The following is a 20,682-nucleotide window of genomic DNA, read 5'->3' as shown; positions in this document are numbered from 1 at the left end:
CTGTATTATATAGGGAGTCTTGATGTTCCTTTCTCGCACTTCCTGTTCCAAAGTCATGGCTAATAATATACAACAGAGTCTTTATTCGATTGAGTCACTCAAATGTTTTTGACTATTTTTCTAAGTGGCTCCCATGCCGTTGTGTCTTCGAGATCTCTAGTAAGAAAGTCAAAAGGAAATAGTAATTTATAAAAAGAAAAATTACATAATTGACTAACTTATGCCAGACACAGATGTTCTCCACATCTGTATTTGTTGCCAGTGTTTTTCTTCTTTTTTTTTTTTCTCCCAAGTTTGCTCTCTGCTGGGATTCAGGAAAAGCCAAACCACCAAGCAGATGCTTCAAACCCTGCAGCCAGATAAACATTGTGGCGAGAATAGATTTTTTTTTGTCTTCCCCCCCCCCCCCCCCCAGCACACCCCTCTCCCTTTCTTTGTACCTCTAAAATGGTTTTCAGCTCATTCTTGAAGCTTTCCCACTTTCAGTGGGTCTAGTTTTCAGGATATATACAACGCACAGATGAAACTTAAACATTAACGATTCCCCTGGCCGATTGGGACATTTAAGCTTTAAGATAAGTGAAATGTTAAATTTACATATAAAGTTCAAAATAGATTTTTATATATAAAATAAAAAAGATTATGAAGATAAGTTGTAAGGACCAATGACGAAGTAGGTACATCAAGCTTGGTGGCTGTGAGACGTTTGAGACCTGAGTGGTGCTGCTGAGGTCCTGTGGGAATATTGCAATTGTGTAAGAACATCTCAGGATTGCTGTGATCTACGTTTTAGTATGGCTAACACAAAATCGTACATTATTTCACATCAGCACTTTATGAGAGTGAATGACATGAAAGCCCACAGGCTAAAATGAAACTGCATGAAATGAAAACGTACATCGCTAATCTGTAATGATGAATTATATAGTATTGCATAGGCTGTCTACATGGAAAACCAGATTTCTTATGTGGTGATGGGGTGGTGTGTGCCTATAGAGCAGGTGGTCCTCAAATCCAGTCCCTGAGGGCCACAAGCTAGCCCTGGTTTTCAGGTTTCCACAATGAATATGTTTGAGATCTATTTGCACGTAGTGGAAGCAGTGAATGAAAACGGATCTCATACATATTCATTGTGGAAATCCTGAAAACCAGGCTGGGTTGTGGACCTCAAGGTCTGACTTTGAGGACTCCTTCCTTCTGTATGTATATGGGAAGGAGCTCTGACTTCCATTTTCCTGTTTTCAACTGAGCTAAAATATTTGAAATCACACACAGTCTCCAAATAATGAACTCATGGGCGGACGCATTCCAACTAAAGCTGAACGCAGAAAAAACACAATGTCTCATCTTGTATTACTATAATTTATTCTTCCAATTTCTTACTCGGGAACTTTCATGTATTACCATAATTTATTCTTCCTTAACATATATATGCACATGATATTTATTTATTTATTTATTGCATTTGTATCCCACATTTTCCCACCTATTTGCGGGCTCAGTGTGGCTTACAATACGTTGTAAATGATGGAAGTACAGTTTGTTACATTACGATTATGGGTTACATTGTGAATAGTTGAGGAAGACAGAGTCAGATCAATCACCTTTGGGGCGTAGAAACTAAAGGATATGACGTTGGGGAATTACTACGCTGATCGAATAATAGCAAGAGAGCGATGGGATAGACATTTTTTATCTGTGGGTAGATTGTTGAATGGGAGAGAGTACGGGGAAGTGGAGTACATGGGGTAATATCTTGAGGCATTGTTATGGTGTATATGGGATTTATATGTTTTGATCCTTGCGGTATGTTTTGTCAAAGAGATAGGTCTTCAATCGTTTGCAGAAGTCTGTCAACTCATAGACCGCTCTCAGGTCGCGTGGCAGTGCGTTCCAGAGTTGCGTGCTCTTGTAGGAGAAGGTTGATGCATGTAGTACTTTATACTTTATGCCTTTGCACTTAGGGAAGTGGAGGTTGAGAAAAGTTCTGGATGATTTTTTGGCATTTCTAGGTGGCAGGTCTACCAAGTCAGACATGTATGCAGGGGCTTCACCGTGAATGACCTATACCATGATCTGTTCACGTATGTTATGTTACATGTATGTTACCATGTATGTATGCAACTTAACACATTACCATTTGTAATCCTGTTACCCGGAAATGGCAACCGCCATTACGGCAAATGTAAGCCACATTGAGCCTGCAAATTGTTGGGAAAATGTGGGATACAAATGCTACAAATAAATAAATAAATTTGCTAGAAAACGTTGAAAGCAAGCTAGCTAAATATCATGTTCTGTTTTCCAGAGCAGACTTTTTTAGCTGGATTGTGAGAAGGTTTTCCCAGAGGTGAAGAAAATAGCTTGTATAGGTTGGAAAATCAATCTGTCTCCGCTAGTTTCTATTGAATTTACATTTGCAGAAAGAGCAGATGAACCGTTTGTGAGTCCTGGGTTACATGAGGACTTTGCATATTGGTAAGACGTTTGAAAATTGCCGTCTTTAAAAACAAACACATGTTTAGAAAGGAAAAAGGGTGGATATGTTATACAGAGAGGCAGGGTTGATAGACTGCAGACTTGCTGAATGGAAAGTATGAGCCTGAAATGGGTGTGTGCTGTATACAGGTGCAGATGGCATTTCTGCTTTCCAGCTTTGAGGGTCTGCCACTGATCTAGGCATGTTCCTTTGGATCGGTGATGCTGCATCTCGTGCTCCCAAGAAGCAAACATAAGTTTACTGTCTCACGGAGCACATTAAAGAGTAATTGAAGAGCACGTTTCCAAAACTCAGTCCAGTTTTTTGTCAGTTTTGTCTGATAGGTACTGGCTTTTGGACTGAGTGAGTTTTGCATAGAGTATTCAGCACAAAGTCATTAAAATACCGCATGTACTTAATGAGTTCTGGAAGAGGAATAGGCTACAGTAAATGAATCTTTCCGTGATGAACGAAATTAATCGCGTAGCTCAAAACTGATGGAAAAGTGCTCTTCAATTGATTTTCCTCGTAATGCGTTGTGCCTACTATTTCGCTTGCTTCTATTTGCTCATAAAAACATTCTCGGAGTTTCCATGACATCTGGGGTATGAGAGTCAGAAGGAATTGGTTACTGTATATCCTGGTGACATCTGGGGCCCTATGAGCTACAAAGTAATTCTGTTGTGGGTCTTGAAGTTATATTTTTTGTTACATTTGTACCCCGCGCTTTCCCACTCATGGCAGGCTCAATGCGGCTTATATGGGGCAATGGAGGGTTAAGTGACTTGCCCAGAGTCACAAGGAGCTGCCTGTGCCTGAAGTGGGAATCAAACTCAGTTCCTCAGTTCCCCAGGACCAAAGTCCAGCACCCTAACCACTAGGCCACTCCTGAAGCTCATGAGAGGAGAGGTGGGGGGCAGGTTGGATGTTTAACAGAGGCGTTATACTGCAATCCTGGAGGGCTGTGAGCCCAGTCAGTGTTTCCAGGATTTCCCTCATGAAGTTTCAATAATCCAGACCATAGGAGCCAACTCTGTGGGTGCTTGAGCACCCCCAATATTGAGAAAATGTCTTGTATATGTCTAGGGAGGAGTTATTTCCACTGGGCATAGCACCCCCAATAATTTTGAAAAGTTGGCTCCCATGATCCAGACAAGCAAGGACTTGTGAATAATAGAAAGCTGGACCATATAAATAACTTCAAGTTAAGATCAAGGCTGCAACTGCATGTTAATTGAGTGAATTGCTTAATGATTTGAGGGATTTATATTCATCATATTGACATAAGCTATAGATTGAATTGTGCAGATATTATAACAATATGTAGCAGGTATTAGCCCCCATGAGAAATTGGTTGTTATGAATGGTGTGTTTGAGATAGTGAGGAAGGATAGATATGTTTAATGGTGTATTTAAAAATTTTCAATTGACGTGTTCATAGTAAAAATGTTTTGTATTATGTTGAGACAGAGATAGCGGGGTGATGATGAATCATGCATATGTATGAGGTATATTTGCATACAATGAAAGCAGTATATGCAAATCTCTCATTCATAATCATGAGGGCTACCTGGAAACCTGACTGAATCCCTTTATGCTGTAAGACCATTCCCTTATAGAAATTTAGGCACGCTTCATGCCAGGGTGAGCACTGTTGACTTTGCAGCTTTACATAAATGGCTTTTTAGTGTTACCAGGCCCAGGTTCTTCAATAATGGATGAGACTGTAAGGCACTGTTCATTCGCAGTAATACAACTCTGATATGAAAAGTACCTTTTATTCAGCACCATCTGTCAACATGGCCCATGCTGTAAACCAACCTCCCGCCCTTGAAATAGGACAAGGGTTTTATATACTGAAAACCTCTACCTGCTGTGGTCAACATTTAGGACTTGCTGTGCTGTTTTTATGGCATTTGCTAAATGTTCAGAAGCAGAATTCATACAGTCATTCCAGTGATATCAGTCACTTAGCAGATCAGTTTTCAAAGGCACTTGAATGCCTAACTCCCAAAGTCAGCCCTTCTGAAAATTGAGCTGTTTTGAGTTCCTAAGTATCAGCACCTTATTTCACAAGGCATTTAAATGAATACGGGAAAAGGTGAAGCGGACTGAAGTCAGGGGAAACAAGTTTAGAGTCTTTTAGCTGTTTTTCAGTGATAGGTTCCTAACTTAAGAGAATGAATAGTAGGTTGGCTGCCCACATTTAGGTAGATTTTCAGCCTTAGGTAGATTTTCAGCCAAAAATGTAGACACTCAGGTTTGGTACAAATTTCTTCTAAATTTCTACTGTCAAATATTAGCTGCCTCAGTGAAGACCCTGCAGTCTATTTCTTTGTAATATTTCAGAAGGCACCACAAAGATGACAAATGAGGTTGCCAATCAACTCATCTGTTCTAATCTCATGTGTATGAATGTGGAATGCACTGGAGCAAAAGGAATGCAAAAGCACTGGAAGAAATGTTTCACTGCATACACTGTTGGCTCACCTTTTGTGGTAGGCAAGCAGAGGCATACTGCAGGGTTGTGTGATGTAAAGCTATTGTTTCCTGTCAATTACCATGATATAGAGTCCCCCCCCCCTCAAAAAAAAACCCAGCACAAAAGGCTTTCAAGACTGGACCTGACACAGCCGTGTTTCGGAATCAGTGCCTTCATCAAGGGTCAACAGCTGTTTGTCCATTGTAAAAAAAAAAGCTGAGTGTCTGCTCAAAAGCTGTCTTCCAGAGTACAATTTCAACGCAGTTTCTGGCGATACGCTACTTTGAGATCGTGATCTGGAGGATGGCTTTTGAACGGACCCTCAGCTATTTTTACAATGGACAAACAGTCGTCGTTTTGGTTTCACATGTTGACTATCAAATTAATCCTTGATGAATGTGCTGTGATGCTGAATCACTGCCCTTGTCAAGTCCCTGAATAAAGGATATTTGTCTGCTCCAATTTTAAAGGCCCTTCGTGCTGGGGTGTTCTTTGTGTTTTTTTTAACTCTTTGTGTTGTGTACTTTGCCCCTCTCCTTTTTCTGCAAGAACTGTGATACAGAAATAGCACAATGTCCCAGAATTGCATCCCACATGCTACATGAAGTTCATATGCATTTAAAATGCGTCTTTCTCCCTATGCATTGTTAATATATGGCCTAGCTTTGGATCTACCACTGGAATAGTGAGAGCCAAAGCTATGAAGCCTAAAATAAATGAAGAAGTACCGACTAGGCCAAATAACAAGTACATGATTTAATATTTCAGAATCTGTAAAAAGCAGGTCTGAACAAAGAGTCCTGACACAAACTGGTACAACTGTCACTTTAAATCAGATGAACAAAATGGAGTCTATTAGTTTTGTATAGAAGGCTACAGAGGTTATACAGGGTTCTTAAGATGGTGTGAAAAGTATTGCGACACAGACAGATGTGGAACTGTTATCTCAAAGCTTCCCAAAACATGCTGATAAGACTGCATGGGAAAGTATCATCTCAGAAATTGAGAGCTAGGTATCTCACCATTGACTTCTATGGAGAGTTTGTGTATAAAAGAGGGGACAATTTGCCATAGCTTTGGTATCCGCCCCAACGCTTATCTCAGACGGCGAAGCTCTGTCCGGTTGTACCCAGAATCTATCTGCTGAATGTACCTGATTAAAGTCTGATGTCTGTATTTGTATCAACTTGAAGACTTGTCTTTGGGTAAGAAATAAAATGTATCTATCTATTTAAACCTATCTCTGTCTTTATTCTATCTTCTCTTTACCTTACATTTAGCTTACAAGGCAAATCACATACACTCACTCTCTGGAGAAACTTAGACAGAATTTTAATAGGCATTATCTGGGAACATAAATGGCCCAGAGTATACCTAGATCCAGGAAGACAGAAAGCAGTAGTTATGGGAATTAGAATTCGATTACAGCCCCTAATGCAAACCCAGAGCAGACCTCCTTGTGATTGGGTGACAATGGAGGTTGGAGAAACCATACAGAACCTGTTAGGTAAAATAGGTATCTTTAGTCCCCCGTGTGATCTGGAGTCAGAAAGAGGTCCAAGAGGGGGAAATTAAAACAGTGGTGACCCCGACGTGATTCGAACACGCAGCCTTCTGATCTGTTACAATGAATCCAACAAAACAGGAAAATCTAGGGATAAGCATTTAGCTGCTATTAATAAATTCATACTTATTGCACAAAACCAGCATGACAGAGCCCTAGCGAGGTCTGATTGCGATCAAGCCCCTTGCCAAGAGGCAATAACACCTACGGCCCCTCCACCTTATGATGCTGCTACCGCTGCAGGTACTACCAAGCTTCTACCATGTGCAGTGGGATATACCCCAATACCCCCAGGATATTGTGATAAACCTCAGCTACAGATTTCTCAGGGATCTCAGACACAGACCCCCTTATCTCAAGGATCACAAACAGTGATACCCTCGCTGCCTGCGGTATCTCCCGCTCCTATAAGATTTGACCCACCTACTACCGTACACATTGCCGGCGTAGTTGATCTATCTCTTCCTTCATCACAAAAAGACCCAATTCCAATATCTCAAGGGTCAGTACAAACCCAGACGCCCTTAACCCCTTCAACAATCCCAGTGGCCACGACCACCGTCCAATTGCCTACTATTACTGCTGCTCCAATGATGCAAGCAACAACCCAGACGCTAGCGCCACCCCCGCCTCATGTATATCGTACTATCGGAGGCCATGAGATTGAGATACCCCCACCCATTATTGAGCACTATCCTTGTGTCCCATCGGTTCCGGCCACTGTCCAGCACCCTGCCATCAGTCAAATTGATGCAGCTGCCCAGACCTCCACCTACCCTAGCCTAGGATCAGAATTGACTTCACACATGACCACCCAAACGACTACCTACCCACATATGGGACACACAACTCAGACATCGCCTCCACCACCACATTTGGACTCCTACGTCCAAACTGGTCCCTTGCCAGCTGAATCCCTACAGTCTATCCTGTCCCAATTACGACAGATGGGTTTCATTCCATGTAGTCCTGCTACACAAGCGCGGGCTATTTGTCAGGAACTCCATGATCGGGGTTTCCTTAAAGCACCCCCTGTTCCAGTGAACTCTTCTATGCCTATTCTAGAACCTGAGTGTTCTACTCCTCCTAGCTGGGATCAATTAGGTGCACGCCCCAAGAGTAAAATTCCCCAACTAGCAGAGGATCTAGCCCTTCTCCGCCGTCCTCTCATACCTCCAGCCAAACCAGGTACTGGGGGTCTACCAAAAGTAATATCTTCCCCATTGGAAGAAGCATGGGAAGTATTAAAACAACAACTTCCAAGCAAATCTGATTTGCAGGATATTCGAAACAAACCTCCTCCAATACTAAGTTTCTCCCCCTCGATGGAAGGAGATTCATCTCATCTTGACCTACCCAAGCCCCTTCCCCTTAACACGTCAGTCCCTTCAGGTACAGGCTGTCTATCGTCACCCGGCCTCACCTTAGCTACTATAGGAGATGATCTCGTATACGTTTCAGAAGGACTTCGTTCCCTACGTAAGTCCATGTCAACCCTCCCTGACACTATTGCATCTGCTACATTATTGCTGTTTCAATTAAGCGTTCTACTAAACCTCTAGCACAAGGGATTATGCAACATCCTACTAAAACAAAAATTGCTACCACTATGAGTATAGTCGTGGCTGCTGAAATGATAAATGTCTTCCATGTACCAAAAGCTCTGTCCATCCAACCTGTCCAGGATGTATCAACACCAGAGTTTTCTGCCAATTCTTTCGGGTACTTTTTCACCTGTTGAAAGAGCCTTTGCTACTTGTGAGAAAGGCCTTGTTGCCGCCAGTACAGCTGTTACAAAATTATACAGCTACATTCCTCACCTTCCGGTGATTCTTCACACATCCCATGATGTTAAATATCTGTTAGATAAACAGATTAGTCACATGACTGTCTGCCGCTTACAAAAGTATCAAGTACTCTTGTTCAGCGTGGTGCACTCTATCCACCCATTAACTTTAACTGACCTCCAACGCTTAGATCCACTACACACTGTAACACAAACAGCACAGAGTGCTATTTTTCCCCATGAGTGCACTACCCAATTGTCTGTACCCGCATCTCTCCATCTGCATTCAGAAATCTTGCAGAGTGGCGAGGTCTGGTTTACAGATGGTTCTCAGCAAAACGGAATTGCCGGCTTTGCCGCCCTCCGTTATACACCAGAAGAAGATATTCTGGATCCCATACAATTCAGGTTACCTGATTCATTCACAGCACAAACCGCAGAACTTGCAGCGGTTTTGTATGTTTTACTGTTTAAGGCACTTCACTCAGATTTAAGCATTGTCACCGATTCGGACTATGTTTTTGCTTCCTTGCATTCCCATATTCGTAAGTGGAACCAGAGGGGTATGATTTCCTCTACTGGACAACCTCTCAGTCACTTACCTTTGTGGACTGCTCTTTTTGAAATGGGTGGAAGCTTTTCCTTGCCCTAGAGAAACCGCCCACACTATGGCACACTTACTGTGCACTGAAATTATTCCTCGATTTGGTATTCCTGGCAAAATTACCACGGATAATGGTACTCACTTTGTAAATGAACTTCTGCAGAACCTTCTTCCAGCACTTGGCATTACTCACAGAACTGTCTGTGTTTACAAACCCACCAGTAATGGTTTGGTTGAACGATATAATGGATTGCTTAAAACAAAAATGCGTCAGCTTATGGCAAATGGGATAAAGAATTGGCTTGATGCCCTTCCTTTGGCACTCTTATCTCTCCGTGCCACTCCATCCTCTTCCCTTAAACTGACGCCATTCCAATTATGTACAGGTCGTCAAATGCGACTGCTACCCGGCAATCCAGACACTCAAATACCCGATCAATACTCTGTATATTGGGATATCTTGCAGACTATTGTAAGTTCTCTGTCCTCAATTCCACAGGCTATTTCGGACAGAAGAGGGGATTGTGATGCCACTAGCTCCCCCCCTTACAAAGTGGGTGATCTAGTGCACCGGCGTTATTATACGCACAAGACCTGGCGAGATCCCATCTATGTTGGGCCCTTCAAGATAGAAGCCTTGTCAGCCACAGCAGCAAAGCTGGAGGACCACACATCTTGGGTCCACCTGAAAGATATACGAGCTTATCCGAATATCCCATCAGGTCTCCTGGATGTTTCCATTGATGTTCCCACGAACCCCATCTCCACCGCCACTGTTTCCAGCACAGCAGCCACTGGAGAGACCAGTTCCACCACGAACCCGGTCACCTCCGCCACTGAGCCCGAGACCACCGACCCCGCACCCAACACTTTTGGATCAACTTGACCACAGACTTAACCACATTATCCAATCTCCTGAATCACAACTCCTTGATCTGGCTGATATAGTCCTCCAAACCTTCGCAGATTCTCCAGACTCACCTTCTGAACAACAACCACCCATATCCGAACCCGTACGTGAGTTGCCATCCTCACCTCCACCTCCCACAGTTCCTGCTCTTCCACTTCCCTACGTGGATCTTCGCATCCGTCTCATCAGGATCCGTAATCTGGCAGAAGATCTTCTCCAAATCCGCAACTTAGCAGGACAGTTGAATCCGGTACACCAACAGTCCATTGTGTTTTCAACAGTAACCATTTTGCACAGCAACGCCTGTGAGCTGCTCGACATTCTACATTTGTACTTTCCGAATCAGGCCAGCTAATGCCACAGCAACTTCCGCTGTTCACTCCTTCCCTTACAGACTATTTCTCTGTACTACAACTGTGAAAATTGACACTCTTCAGCTACGGTGTTACATCAGTACACCCTTTTCTTCTGCTTCCCATCGACCAGACTGTTTGCTGTTGGACTCTTGTGCATGATTCTACTGTGTATGGGTTTGGTTTTGTTTCTCACTGCCTTGTTTACCTATACTGCTGACAGTTACCTTTTTGATCCTTGGATCACATTTACCGCCTTTCCCACTGGCAACGTTATCTTGCCTGCCGGAAACGCTACGGTACTTGCAACTACTTCTGTACTTGCCTCCACTCCTGCTCCACCACCTACTACAGCAACCTACACAAAGCTCCACCAGTACACCCCATACATTTCGATATAGATCAACCCCATTGCCACCAGTCATCCCACCCCCTGGGCAGACACATCTGCCACAACAGACTTTTCAACTGGCAATCCTCCAGAGCCCATTAAAACCTCTGCGACTACTCCTTTTCTCACTGATCCTCCTGTTTTGTATTCTACAATTGTTTCCACTCCTATTAGTAGCTCGGTCCATATTGTCCCCAATCGTACAAGTACTTTTGAGGATAATATTGCCTTGCTTGATTTACGACCCACCCCTTCTCCTTATTCTTTGGTTCCTGCTAGTGACGCTCCTCTTCCCACGAATACTACTGTAGTTACGCCAAACATCACCGTCCCAGTCACTCGTCCTCATAGATAGCTCAACGCCTAACTGACCATCCATATATGTCCCAGATTTTACCAGACACTCCGCCTTCTCCACCAGATTCTCCCCCACCGTCGCCTTTAAATTTAAGTGCACACTTGATCCCTCAACCCCCAGAATATCTAAGAGAATTACTTCATCCTCATTGGGACCCTGCTCCAGAAGACGATCCCAATTGGGACCCCTTCACCCGATACCACATACTGTGTGAGCCTTTGTTTGACAGTTGGACATTAGGTCCTAGCCGTACGGTTATACACACTCAGGTACTGTTTGGAGGCACCTTAGGCTTACACCTTGAACAAACAGACGACCTCCTAATAAGACCACAGACTGGTGACGTTGTAGATTTTTGGGTAATTACATACACCGTATTGGGCACTGCTGAGATTCCCATCCTGTTCATCAGAGAGGTTGGATTGGATCCCTTGGAAATATATGGTCTTTTCGAAATCCCAGATCCTACTGAAATAGGGGCTATTAGAATTTACCCCCCATACCCATACATCTCTCGCTAAAACACTAGGGATGTCACCTACCAACATGAAGTGCTTAGCCCTCCTGATATGTGTGCTCACCACACCCATGCTACCTGGAACTCAGTACCTAGCAAATTCTCTACCCCAATTTACAACCACTTATGAAATAACATTACCCACAACTAAGGACACAACCACAATCATCCTTGATGTGTGTGCTTACACAACGTGTGGGGAACAACCTGTGCAGCAATATTTGTCTGCTTATGAAGTATACCTGTGTCCCTTCCCCAATTGCGGAAGTTGGGCTCAGGTATGGTGGTACACAGGTTCATGGGTTCCCTACTCCGGTAGTGAGAGCCCAGATCTCAAAAAGAGTATTTCCATCATGAAATTGCGAGTCACTGGCCTTTGCCATATGACCAAATGTAATCAAGTGGCTATCACTTTCAGAGGAGTAACGATTGTTACATACAGAACCTATTCCATAGGAATAGATGCCACAGGTAGAGACCCTATTGGAAAATTCAAAATTGTTCCACCCCCAGCCCAACCTACAGCGACCAATCCCTTGGTCCCAACAAAGATCCCAGAAATAAAAATTCCTTACCAGATTGTACCAATTAATAATGCTAAAGATTTGGTGGCACTGGAAACAGGATTTGGAGAGACAAACTTATGGCTTGAATGGGCACATTATACTACAAAGAGTTTGAATGTCTCTAATTGTTATTTTTGTTCCCATGCCAGAGCAGAACCAACAGTAGTTCCTTTCCCTTTAGATCTCCACAATGATCCAGATGGATTTTGGTGTATGTTACAGTTATTGCAGGTTAAAGACGACATAAATCAGTCTTGTCAACATCTTGACGAGCACCACCCCTACCTACCCCCACGGATGAGGGTTCCACCTGCATTCAGGGTTCCACATCCTGCTACCAAATATCATACATGTCTGGAGCGCCATGGGGTTAAAAAGACACGGTTTTTAGGTAACTTAACCAATTGTAACACAACTTTAGGAAAGGGGACTCTGCATAACATGAACCTAACACGATTCTCACAAGCTAGAGCAGACATATGGTGGTACTGTGGAACCCGTATTATCCTCCATACACTTCCTAACAATTGGACAGGCAGATGTGCCCTAGTCAAATTGGTCATTCCAATTATTATAGCATCCTTGCTTCCCCCTCACAGCAGCTCTTCCTCACGAGTGAGGAGAAATGCAATGCCTGGATCTTTTGATGATCGGGTCTATATAGATGCTATTGGAGTTCCAAGAGGGGTCCCCGATGAGTTTAAAGCCAGAAACCAAATAGCTGCAGGATTTGAATCAGTTTTCTTTTGGTGGGCGACTATCAATAAGAATCTTGACTGGATCAACTATATATATTACAACCAGCAGAGGTTTGTGAACTACACTAGGGATGCAGTTCGAGGCATTGCAACACAATTAGATGCCACTAGCCGGATGACGTTGGAAAATAGATTAGTTCTTGACCAACTTCTAGCAGCCGATGGAGGGGTGTGCCACAAGATAGGTACCCAGTGTTGCACCTTTATCCCCAACAATACCGCTCCGGATGGATCAATTACCAGAGCTTTGGAAGGCTTAACCTCGCTGTCACAAGAATTGGCAGAAAACTCTGGTGTTGATACATCCTGGACAGGTTGGATGGACAGAGCTTTTGGTACATGGAAGACATTTATCATTTCAGCAGCCACGACTATACTCATAGTGGTAGCAATTTTTGTTTTAGTAGGATGTTGCATAATCCCTTGTGCTAGAGGTTTAGTAGAACGCTTAATTGAAACAGCAATAATGAAAAAGACAACAGCAGGACAATATGCCCTGTACGAGAATCTCCTTCCTAACACCACAGGAGCTAACAAATTGGACTATCTCCCTCTGAGAAGGACCAATCCCTATGCAACTGTTAGAAACACTGGAGAGATGTCTACAACTGTATAATTAGATAATAGCACATAGGGAAATAATATAACTATATAAAACTTTATAAGTGATAAATTGTGCAAATGTATGCAAATGAATAATTAAGATACAATCAGTATATAACCAAAGATTTTTGATTTATAGCAATGTATTTACAATCATATAGATAAGAATAAAATAGAACCTGCATATTAAAAGGTTGAAAAAATATTGTAGTAGTAACTATAAGTTTTAGTAGGATTGGCATAATAGAAGTACTGCCAAGATGATAATTTCACACCGAAAACGAACCACATTGTGCCAGTTGATCTTAAGACTCAGATAATTTGATGGCCTCATAGAATACCTTCTGGAATGGATGGTACCACGGTATGTTAACCCTGGTGTCACCCTATGGGATAGGGTGAAGAGGGGAATGTTAATATATGGCCTAGCTTTGGATCTACCACTGGAATAGTGAGAGCCAAAGCTATGAAGCCTAAAATAAATGAAGAAGTACCGACTAGGCCAAATAACAAGTACATGATTTAATATTTCAGAATCTGTAAAAAGCAGGTCTGAACAAAGAGTCCTGACACAAACTGGTACAACTGTCACTTTAAATCAGATGAACAAAATGGAGTCTATTAGTTTTGTATAGAAGGCTACAGAGGTTATACAGGGTTCTTAAGATGGTGTGAAAAGTATTGCGACACAGACAGATGTGGAACTGTTATCTCAAAGCTTCCCAAAACATGCTGATAAGACTGCATGGGAAAGTATCATCTCAGAAATTGAGAGCTAGGTATCTCACCATTGACTTCTATGGAGAGTTTGTGTATAAAAGAGGGGACAATTTGCCATAGCTTTGGTATCCGCCCCAACGCTTATCTCAGACGGCGAAGCTCTGTCCGGTTGTACCCAGAATCTATCTGCTGAATGTACCTGATTAAAGTCTGATGTCTGTATTTGTATCAACTTGAAGACTTGTCTTTGGGTAAGAAATAAAATGTATCTATCTATTTAAACCTATCTCTGTCTTTATTCTATCTTCTCTTTACCTTACATTTAGCTTACAAGGCAAATCACATACACTCACTCTCTGGAGAAACTTAGACAGAATTTTAATAGGCATTATCTGGGAACATAAATGGCCCAGAGTATACCTAGATCCAGGAAGACAGAAAGCAGTAGTTATGGGAATTAGAATTCGATTACAGCCCCTAATGCAAACCCAGAGCAGACCTCCTTGTGATTGGGTGACAATGGAGGTTGGAGAAACCATACAGAACCTGTTAGGTAAAATAGGTATCTTTAGTCCCCCGTGTGATCTGGAGTCAGAAAGAGGTCCAAGAGGGGGAAATTAAAACAGCATGATCCTGTGCTTGTTGTACTTCTTGGGCATTTCTAAGTAAAAGTGGAAAAGATGATACCACATCAGGTTTGCTTGCACCAATGAAACACATAGGAGGATAGGGATTAATTGACAAACTTGCTGCTTCCTTTTCCAAGAGGTAGAAATCCCTGATTTTATAACAGGGCACATAAGAATAGCCATAGTGGGTCATACCAGTGGTCCATCTAGCCCAGTGTCCTGCTTCCAACAGTGGCCAATCCAGGTCGCAAGTACTTGACGGAAACCGAAACAGTGGCAACATTCCAGTATGAGACCCTTTTACAGAGCGGCAGTAAGCCCAATGCGGGCTTACCACTCGCTCTTCTGGGACTACCGCCGGCAGTAGTTCCAAGTCAAGTGTGCACCATTTCCAGGGGGGATAAACCCCCCCACCCCCCCAGAAATGGTTAGCGTTGCGGTCATCGGGCAACGCTGCTCGCCGCCCGGTTATTGCCAGGCTACTGCAGGAGCCCTTACTGCCATCTCAGTGGGCGGTAGTAAGGGCTGCCCGCCAGATGGCCACGTGGTAAGAGTTATCTCAACGCATTGCCATTTTTGGGGGGCTTTCACCGGCTGCGGTAAAAAGAGCCTTGGCGTGGGAAAAATGGTCCCCACCACTACTGCAAGGCCCTTTTGCCTGAGCTTAGTAATAGGAGCCCTGTATGTATTGAGTCCATTTTGTCAAGGTAACACACGTGCCATATGACTAAGGACAGTTCTATATGTAGGTGTGACAAAGAAGAGTGCTTACCCCTAAATTCTGTATATGGCGTCTTAAATTGTGCACGCTAATTTGGCTGCATGGCCAAATTGCATGCACAATTGATTAAGAAGCCAGTCAGCACTGATAATTGGTACTTAACAACCAATTGGCACTAATTGGCTTTAATTAGAATATACACGTACAACTTTCTAAGCCTATTCTACAACACAGTGCATGTAAATTCTATTGCACGCAGTCAAAAACGGGGCATGGCTGTGGACATGGAATGGGTGGGTTGCGGGCGTTTCAAAAAACTATGTGCACTATTATGTAAGACACCTGATCTGCATCTAACTTAGGTGTAGGTATTTAGGATTGGTTTTAGGTGGCCTAAATGGGTGCGCTTAAATTTTAATTGCAAGAATGGCACGTGAGCATATTCTATAAACTACACCTAACTTTTGGCGTAGTTTATAGAATTACACTAACCGCATGGTTTTTCTGCGCTGATTTTGAAGGCGCCATTTATAGAATTTATCCATTAGTTCCAGTTCTATAAGCCCATTAAAGTGTGCCTAACCCCTTAAAGAATAGTAATGTGGTATAGATGCGCAAACTGACTAGCGCAGACACGCCCACTCTCCGCCCCCGGACACATCTCCGCAAAAAAATAATAAAATATTTTTTAGTCTGCAGGTAGAGGGCGCAGATTAGGAACTTAGGGGGTCTTTTACAATGGTGTGATAGCGTTTTAGCACACGCTTATTTTTAACGGGTGCTAAAAATGCTAGAGCACCTTTGTAAAAGGACCTGTAAGTGAAGAAGGCCTCGGTGTATCCTTCACTAAGCCCTTTTAAGCTATGATAAGCGCACACTAGCGCTTTCTGTAGCTTAGTAAAAGGACCCCATAAGTAATGTTAGAAGTACCTATTTCTTTCTTTCTTTCGATTTTGCTCACACCTTTTTCAGTAGTAGCTCAAGGTGAGTTCCATTCAGGTACTCTGGATATTTCTCTGTCCCAGGAGGGCTCACAATCTAAGTTTGTACCTGAGGCAATGGAGGGTTAAGTGACTTGCCCAAGATCACAGGGAGCAGCAGTGGGATTTGAAAGGCCACCTCTGGATTGCAAGACCGGTGCTCAAACCACTAGGCCACTCCTCCACCCAGCAACATTCCATGTAGAATCACCAATAATAGCAACATTCCATGTAGAATCTCAAATAGTAGCAACGTTCGATGTTCCACTGCACTAACCACTAGGCTACTCCTCCACTAGCAACATTCCATGTAGAATTTCAAATAGTAGCAACATTCCATGTATAATCTCAGATGATAGCAACAGAATCTCAAATAATTTATTTGGATTTTGCTCACACCTTTTTCAGTAGTAGATCAAGGTGAGTTCCATTCAGGTACTCTGGATATTTCTCTGTCCCAGGAGGGCTCACAATCTAAGTTTGTACCTGAGGCAATGGAGGGTTAAGTGACTTGCCCAAGATCACAGGGAGCAGCAGTGGGATTTGAAAGGCCACCTCTGGATTGCAAGACCGGTGCTCAAACCACTAGGCCACTCCTCCACCCAGCAACATTCCATGTAGAATCACCAATAATAGCAACATTCCATGTAGAATCTCAAATAGTAGCAACGTTCGATGTTCCACTGCACTAACCACTAGGCTACTCCTCCACTAGCAACATTCCATGTAGAATTTCAAATAGTAGCAACAGAATCTCAAATAGTAGCAACATTCCATGTATAATCTCAGATAGTAGAAACAGAATCTCAAATAATTTATTTGGATTTTGCTCACACATTTTTCAGTAGTAGCTCAAGGTGAGTTCCATTCAGGTACTCTGGATATTTCTCTGTCCCAGGAGGGCTCACAATCTAAGCTTGTACCTGAGGCAATGAAGGGTTAAGTGACTTGCCCAAGATCACAAGGAGCAGCAGTGAGATTTGAACCGGCCACCTCTGGATTGGAAGACCAGTGCTCTAACCACTAGGCCACTCCTCTTTACATATAATGCAGCTTCATATGCAAAATCAAACTTGTAAAATGACTCTGAAAATGATTGTGTTTTTTTTCCTTCCCTTCTGAAAACCTCCTCGTTCCCATCTTCAGTAGAAGGTTAAGAGATGTTGCTCCCATTTTCTCACAGCGTTCCTTATACGTATTCAGTTATAAATCTATCTAAGGGTCTTACTGTGTCTGGGACTTAACCATGACAGGTTTTAGAAAAAGAGTTCATTGTATTAAATTGGAGAAGCCAGTTGTGCTCCAAGCAGCAGGTGGTAGGAAACTCATCCTCGATACAGTGACACGCTAGCATCATCTAACATATATATTAGAGAAATAAAGAGTGGCAAGAAAAATCTACATTGGGGACCATAGAATAAAATTATGAATAATAATTTTGAGAAAATATTGGTTTGTTTGAAATAGAGAATGGTGTCCCCATCCCCACCATGTCCCCGCAAGCTCTGATCCTGCTCCCTGACTTTTTGCAGTTTTACATATCATGAAGGGCCTTTTGTAGACCTATAACCAGTATAGCCATAGAAAAACATTACATGTATATTTATACATTTACATCAAAATACTGTTTTGATTTTAATCCATGGACGAATAATAAGTAATCAACAATCTCAGGATTCAGTCTAGTTCTCCTTTCTTCCACAATCCTTCCCGCAGTAGAAAATTTCCTCTTAGAAAAGACGTACTTCTTAGAGAATGACACGGGGCAAAGTTTGTCCCCATTCGCACGCCATCCCCACTCTGTCCCCGTGGTAAGTCTGTTAAAATATTACCATTACTGCGGTTTACCATGAGGCATATTTTCAAAGCACTTAGCCTCCCAAAGTTCCATAGAAACCTATGGAACTTAGCCTCCCAAAGTGCTTTGAAAATAAGCCTGCATGTGTCCCCATCCCCATGTCATTCTCTACTTTGAAATAACTCTGGTCTACATTGGTGCACAGATGTTTTGATGACATATGTACTAATTTATTTATTTATTGGGATGTATTAGCCGCCTTTATGAAGAGTTTCACCCAAGGCAATGTACAACACGCATTAACAGCATGTACATTAACATTAATGTGTTAATACATTAATGCATTAACAGCATGCATTATAGCATGTACAGCATGCTATAACATGTAACCAACTGCATGTTGGTTACATGTTATAGCTTGAATAATAACATGTAACCAACATTCAGTTGGCTTGCTTGCAGTGGAAGGATGATCTTTAGGCTGGATCTGTGGGACCAAATCCCCACAAGCCCTGGCACTTCCTGAGACGGTGAGCATGTGCACTCCACCACCAATACTAATTGTGTGTGTTTTCTTGTGTTGCAGCTGGGATGAAAGCAGCTCCATCAGCAGCGGCCTCAGCGATGCCTCAGATAATCTCAGTTCGGAAGAGTTCAATGCCAGCTCTTCCCTCAACTCGCTGCCTTCCACCCCCACGGCTTCCCGCAGGAACTCCGCCATAGCCGTATGTTATCTCATTCTCTGTTGCCATATTCTGTCTTTCTTTAACACTTATAAACCACAGTCCCATTGAGGTCCATAAAATAATGAGTGGAATTGAACGGGTAGATGTGAAGCGTCTGTTTATGCCTTCCAAAAATACTAGGACTAGGGGGCATGCGATGAAGCTACAATGTAGTAAATTTAAAACGAATCAGAGAAACTTTTTTCTTCACTCAGCGTGTAATTAAACTCTGAAATTCGTAGCCAGAGAGTGTGGTAAAGGCGGTTAGCTTAGCGGAGTTTAAAAAAGGTTTGGACGGCTTCCTAAAGGAAAAGTCCATAGACCATTATTAAATGGACTTGGGGAAAATCCACTTTTTCTGGGATAAGCAGTATAGAATGTTTTGTACTTTTTTGAGATCTTGCCAGGTATTTGTAACCTGGATTGGCCACTGTTGGAAGCAGGATGCTGGGCTTGATGGACCTTTGGTCTTTCCCAGTATGGCAATACTTATGTATCATGCGCAAAGCGGTGATACATTCAAAATCATAATAACATGTCATTAAATAAATAATGAGTAAAAAGAGTAATGGGAAGAGAGCTAGTACTGAATGTTGTCTTTGTATGTTTGCTACTGTAATTTTATTGTTGAGTGTTTTATTGTTATCTGTTTAGTTAATAAGTGGGCTATAAATGAAAAAATTAATAAATAACATGTAAACATCAGTAAATATAAAACAAATAGAAAATCCCTGTCCGTTCTCTGTCAGTTCCACCTTTCTGCTGCCGCTTTGCAGTATGGGTACTTTTACTCGCAGAAAGGAAGGGCAATTTTCAGGCCTCATTTCACCCAGGTTATTGGGGCTGAAAATTACCCTCTTGGCCACTGACTTATCATTTGATTGATTTAAAAAAAATATATTTTTTAAGGAATGGACTGATTTTTGATTGTGATTTATTCACTTGATGACATTTTTCTGATTAATAGGGGTTTGACTTTACTGATGGATTGTTTTGTTTAAAACCTCTAGCTACGCACAGACTCTGAAAAGCGCTCACTGGTGGAGAGCGGACTGAGCTGGTACAGCGAGTCGGAGGAGAAAGGTCCTGGTAAGCTGGAGTACGACAGCGGGAGCCTGAAGATGGAGCACAGCTCTCGGTGGAGACGAGAACGTTCGGAGAGCTGCGAGGAGCCCGCCAAGAGCGAGGTGAAGAAGCCTGTCACCCTTGGACAGTCAGGATCTCTGAGGAAGGGCAAAAACCCCCCTGTGGCCATCACCTCACCCATCACCCACACATCTCAAAGCATACTGAAGGTGGCAGGTAAGGAGACAGTGTCGCCAACCCCAGCACCAGTGAGCGCACATGGCTGGGGTCAACAGAATACAAATTCTGCCATCTGGGTGCTAGCAATTACTGCTGCTTAAATTTCACCTGAGTTTGAATTGTTTTTGCGTAATTAGCCATAGAATAGGTGCCATTCTGCACTGGCTCCCGTCAGGGGCGTAGCCAGACTTCGGCGGGAGGGAGGTCCAGAGCCCGAGGTGAGGGGGCACATTTTAGCCCCCACCCCTGGTGCTGCCGATTCCCCCCCCCCCAGCCGCTGCCACCACCACCACCACCAACAACAACTTTGACCCCCCCCCCCCCCCCCCGCCGACGACCCTCTCGACTCCCCCTCCCGCCGCCAACCCGCCGTTGCCTACCTTTGCTTGCGGGGGATCCCAACCCCCGCCAGCCAAGGTCCTCTTCTTCCATC

The 20,682-nt window shown here is 43.0% G+C and overlaps 1 protein-coding gene across 1 annotated transcript in view; it reads left to right on the top strand.

Moving 5' to 3' along the window:
• The window catches only part of LOC115481467 (neuron navigator 1-like), a 161,035-nt gene that overhangs the window by 59,052 nt on the left and 81,301 nt on the right, over positions 1-20,682 (top strand). The window contains exons 2-3 of the mRNA XM_030220610.1: positions 18,806-18,944; positions 19,955-20,246. Coding sequence (XP_030076470.1) covers positions 18,806-18,944; positions 19,955-20,246 — 431 coding nt within the window. The remainder of the gene's footprint in view (positions 1-18,805; positions 18,945-19,954; positions 20,247-20,682) is intronic.

Source organism: Microcaecilia unicolor, chromosome 12, assembly GCF_901765095.1.
Source record: "Microcaecilia unicolor chromosome 12, aMicUni1.1, whole genome shotgun sequence".
Taxonomy (NCBI): Eukaryota; Metazoa; Chordata; class Amphibia; order Gymnophiona; family Siphonopidae; genus Microcaecilia; species Microcaecilia unicolor.
This window is presented reverse-complemented; position numbering and strand designations above follow the sequence as displayed.